The 4761-nt window shown below is 34.8% G+C and overlaps 1 protein-coding gene across 6 annotated transcripts; it reads left to right on the forward strand.

The window, feature by feature from the left end:
• The first annotated feature begins 317 nt into the window (after positions 1-317).
• On the forward strand, positions 318-4378 carry LOC114385004 (ribosome maturation protein SBDS-like). Of its 6 annotated transcripts, none has more exons than XM_028344916.1 (8): positions 318-429; positions 534-657; positions 982-1133; positions 1807-2010; positions 2093-2222; positions 2305-2505; positions 2632-2799; positions 3647-4378. In XM_028344916.1, the coding sequence occupies exons 4-8, from the start codon at positions 1877-1879 to the stop codon at positions 4088-4090; spliced, it is 1077 nt and encodes a 358-aa protein (XP_028200717.1). In that variant the 5' UTR covers positions 318-429; positions 534-657; positions 982-1133; positions 1807-1876; the 3' UTR covers positions 4091-4378. The 6 variants fall into 6 exon arrangements, with proteins under 6 accessions (XP_028200717.1, XP_028200718.1, XP_028200716.1 ...); XM_028344917.1 differs by having other exon boundaries at positions 1019-1133; XM_028344915.1 differs by lacking the exon at positions 982-1133.
• The last annotated feature ends 383 nt before the right edge of the window (positions 4379-4761 follow it).

Raw genomic sequence — 4761 nt, forward strand, 5'->3', positions numbered from 1 at the left:
ATTTATTTAAATTCACAATTCATATTTCTTTTATAATTTTAATTTTTTCATTTATATTTTTAAATTTTATTTTAATCGAAAGATTTTAAACACAATACCGAAAAGTTTCTTAAAAAATAAATATGAAATATTTTTTAAACTTTATGACATAATAAATTTTCTTATAAAAATAAATATGAAATGATTTTTAAACTTTATGACATAATAAAGTTTTTTACCTTAACTATTTTTATTTTCTTGAGGAGAAGAGAGCATTTGTTGCATTTTTTAATACGAAATAACGTAAATATCCATAGCACATAAATTAAAAACAAAAACCCTGAAGGCACGTCACATACCTTTACGTTAACCATCTTCCTCTGTTGGCACGCTGCTAGAGAAATTTGGCGCCGCAATTGTCATGACCCAAAATTATATTTTTCTATCGAGGTATGTTGAACAAATTTATGATTCTACATCTCCTTTTTCTCTCCACAATTCTTGCTTTATGTTGAGTTTTTTATTTTTATGATTTAACGATAATGGATATTCAGTAACCTTTACAACCTTGTGTCGTCAACCACCCTCCACCGCATCGTCGAACACCCGTATGTCGTCGTCGTCTCACCACCACAGCGCCTCGCATTAGAGCACCGGGCCGTCGGAGCAGGTTTTAAGGTCAGACCTCTGAAGGCTGATCTGTCTTTTTTGTTATTTATTTTGTTTTTGTGGTTCTGTTTTGGGTAATCCTTATTGATTGGATCTGTGCCCCCTCTGCTCAACATCGTTTTTTGTTCTCTCCTCAACATAGCCTTATTAATTCTATATTGATTAGTGATCTGGTTAAAGAGTGCAATTTTTATTTTATATTGGCAACTTGGCAAGTTCAATTGAAAGTTTGGACTTCTACTTACCATAGTGTACCATTGCCTCCCTTTTTCCTACATATTAATCTATATAGTTTGCTAATTTTACCTCCCTTTGTTTATTGTTTTAACTAAGGCTCTTAATCATGTTGAGATTTATTTTCTCGAGGAAGTCGCACCACTTTGCTGTTGCAATTACATTGCAATTTCCACTGTTGACAAAATAAAGTACCCACAATCAGCTAAACAGGAAAAACTCAATTTTAACACTACTTGTTGTATCTTCAGGTTTGGAAACCCCATCTTTCATGTTCTTATGCTATCATTCTTTAGAATTGCATGTGTTCGTATTGCTTCTATAACCTTAATATTTATCATTTGATGAATTTATTTATTTCAAATTGAGATTCTAACATAGTAGGAGATGAACATGAATATAAGCCAGTAGGAGATGTATCATCAAAGTTAACTACAGTGACACATGCAATGAAATTATGGGCTTTTTGTTTCACTAGGATGTATACCCACTAAAAAAATCCAACTTGTACATGAGACTTTATTTTCTTAAATTTTTCATATTATTGTTTCATTATTTTGCTGAATTATCCTTTTATTTTGTTATGTCAATACATGAAAAGTTAGAATACCAGTTACTTGTGTGATTGCCATGACCTTAGTTTGGACAAATCTTACGAGTAAGGAAATAGACAATTCCTTACTTGCTGGATGAAAACCGAGCAAAATTAGTGAAGGTCATGCTTTATGCTGCTGGTGCTTTAATTAGTTCCAATGACTGAAAGGACACCCATAAATATTGTAATTGTTTAATTGAGTTGTATATATTTCAATACAAATAGTAAAGCTGGATCCCTCCTTTCTCCCTATTTGATTTTGTGTACATGTGATGTTTTTTTTTAATGGCTTGTCCATGGTGTGGACTATGGTTATCTTATTCATTCAGGTTCAACCCAACCAAGTGTGGTGTGAGGAAGAGGTAAAAAGTAACAAAGAGGTGAAAGAGAAAGGAAGAGATGTCTAGGACGCTAGTGCAGCCAATAGGACAGAAGAGGCTAACAAATGTGGCAGTGGTGCGTCTGAAGAAACATGGCATGCGCTTCGAAATCGCTTGCTACCCTAACACCGTCCTCTCTTGGCGTTCTGGCGTGTAAGCTCCTCTCTTCATTATTGTTATATATATACTGCACAATCTCCTAATTTCCAATTATCATTTAAAATTCTATCAACAGGGAAAAGGACCTGGATGAAGTGCTGCAGTCCCACACTGTTTATACCAATGTTTCCAAAGGGGTTCTCGCCAAGTCCAAGGATTTAATTGCAGCTTTTGGCACCGATGACCACTCCAAGATTTGCTTAGATGTGAGTAAGGAAGCCTCACTTAAAAAGTTTATAATAATAACAACAGCAATAACATTTTTTGTTTGTTTGTTTGAGGGGGTAGATTTTAAAGAAAGGGGAGCTTCAGGTAGCTGGGAAAGAGAGGGAATCATTGTTATCGAGTCAGTTCAGGGATATTGCGACCATCGTGATGCACAAGACTTACAATCCCGAGACTCAGCGTCCATACACTATCAGTATGATTGAACGCCTCATGCGGGAAATCCATTTTGCTGTTGATCCACACAGCACCTCCAAGAAGCAGGTCTCTTCCCATCACTCTCTAAATGATTTCATCTACAATCTTCTCATTTATTTAACTGTTACAATGATGTTTTTATGATGACAATACAAGTTATGGAAGTTATATTCGTATTTATATATAATACAGGCTCTGGAGTTAATTCAAGAACTTCAGAAGCACTTCCCTATAAAACGGTGTCCGTTGAGAATACGTGCTACTGCTCCTGATGACCAAGTGCCTGAACTTTTAGGAAAGCTGAATGAATGGAATGCTATTGTTATTTCTAAAGAAGGATCTTCTGCTCAGTTATCCGTTGTAAGTAAATATTTCTCCTATAGTTGTAGACAAGTTTAGTTTCATGGTTCAATTCCATTTTCAATTCAGTGGTACTGGTTTTCTGATTGCTCAGTCTTGCCATACCATGTCTAAAGTGAAACACAGGATGACTATGGTTGGTAGTTTTAAAGAGGTCCTTATTTATTTCTTCTGTGGGTGTTTGGGTAAACCACTTAATTAAGCTCTTCTCTAATAGAAATTTATTATACGATAGCTTATTCATAAATTTGACTATAAAACCTAGTGAAATAATTTATAAGTTTTTGCATAAAGCATGTTGAAATAAGCTAAAAAGAGCTTATAAGAAAGTCAAAAGCCACTTTAAAAGCTCAAATAAGCTTTCTAGAAGCTAACAAAAGAAGGTCAACTTTCAAGTAGTTGTGTTGATGATCTAATCATAGGATTTGGTCAGTAACTTTCTCTGACATTTTATGTGGTTATAGTTTTCAAGTGTGAGCCATGTTCATTAGTAAGATGAAACTGCAAATAACATGACTTGTATTCAGTTGTTTCTGTTAGCTAATTATGATGGATATTTAGCATGTCTTTGTCATTTCTTGTTAGTTATAGACATATTCAATCTGCAAAACAAAGAAGAGTACTAACCAAAGAAAAATCAGCTCTAGTTTTGGACTGTTCCATGATTCTCCATTTTCAAATGCTAGGTATCCCTGTTTACAATTAACATTTGAAAATATTATTTTTTTCCAAAAACTGTGTGGGTTTGGCCTTTCTGCATATAATATGTATATGTTTATGGCTAATCTTGAATCTGCTAATATGTTGAGGGATGTCAGTATAATCTCTGATTGGATTTGGATTGCAGATTTTTGAATTGGAACCTGGTCTATATAAGGATTGTCATGACTTTGTTATGAATAAGATGCATGGAAGATTTGAAGTTCTTGCACACTCTCTTTATGTGGAGGGGGATACCCAAGTGGAGCAATACAATGATTATGAGGATATACCTGAAGCCTTGCCCAAAGAACCTTATGATTCTGTGCTTCAATTGAATGAGAAACTTCAAAAGCAAACAATTTCATCTACTAGTAGGCCTACCGAGGGACAACAAAAGCAAAACAAGTGCAGCACATGTAATGTTTCTTTCGATGACTCTAAGCTGTACAGGGAACATCACAAGAGTGAATGGCACAAACACAATATCAAGCGTAAGACAAGGCAACTCCCACCACTTACTGAGGAAGAGTGCATGGCAGACATGGAATTGGGTGATTCAAAATCTGATTTGAAGGATTATTCATTTTAAGATGATGATAAGTGAGTTGGTGTAATCACTTTATTGAAGTCTTGTGTGTATACTTGGGTCAATTTTGTCAGCATAATCTGTGTTATGGTATAAACTATTCACATGGAAATCCTTAAGTATGGTGCAATACAAATTGCAAAGACTAATGCATTTCAATTTTCTTTGTCTGAGTATTTTAATGTACCAAGTAAGTGCAACTAAAGATGGTTGTATGCAGGAGGTTTGCTTCATCGAGCGGTTGCTGTTTAAGGAAATGAAGCAGATTGTCTACTGTACTGTTTCTTATCATAGTTGACCGGTCTGATGCTCTCTGCTAATATTTGGCATGAGTGATGAATTGAATTTTTAGCGCACTAAGAAATTGCCTACAGGCTAATCTTAAAGCTTTTTAGGTTCGTCTAACAATAATGGTATCCGAGACTTCCAAAATTTTCAGGAATAGAAGCACCACATACTTTTGCACTTTCGTTGTTTTAACTAGAACAGGGTTTTCAATCTGTAGATTAGTATGCAGCACAATTGAGCTTAGCATGGAGTACCATTTGAAGCATCATGGTTACAAATTTGCATGGCTTAATGGACATTATTGACATATCAATGCATAATCAACTATCTTCTTGAATAAGAGGGTCTCTTTGTAAGCAAAGTTTCAAAAAAAATTGTGCATCCTC

Source organism: Glycine soja, chromosome 14 (assembly GCF_004193775.1).
Source record: "Glycine soja cultivar W05 chromosome 14, ASM419377v2, whole genome shotgun sequence".
In the NCBI taxonomy this organism is placed as follows: Eukaryota; Viridiplantae; Streptophyta; class Magnoliopsida; order Fabales; family Fabaceae; genus Glycine; species Glycine soja.

What these genes read in the sequence shown, in the direction of transcription:
- LOC114385004 (XM_028344916.1), top strand. Translation starts at nt 1,877, where the DNA reads ATGTCTAGGACGCTAGTGCAGCCAATAGGACAGAAGAGGCTAACAAAT. An exon ending in ACAGCACCTCCAAGAAGCAG is followed by an intron (nt 2,506 to 2,631) that starts GTCTCTTCCCAT and finishes TATATAATACAG; the next exon opens with GCTCTGGAGTTAATTCAAGA. An exon ending in CTTCTGCTCAGTTATCCGTT is followed by an intron (nt 2,800 to 3,646) that starts GTAAGTAAATAT and finishes TTTGGATTGCAG; the next exon opens with ATTTTTGAATTGGAACCTGG.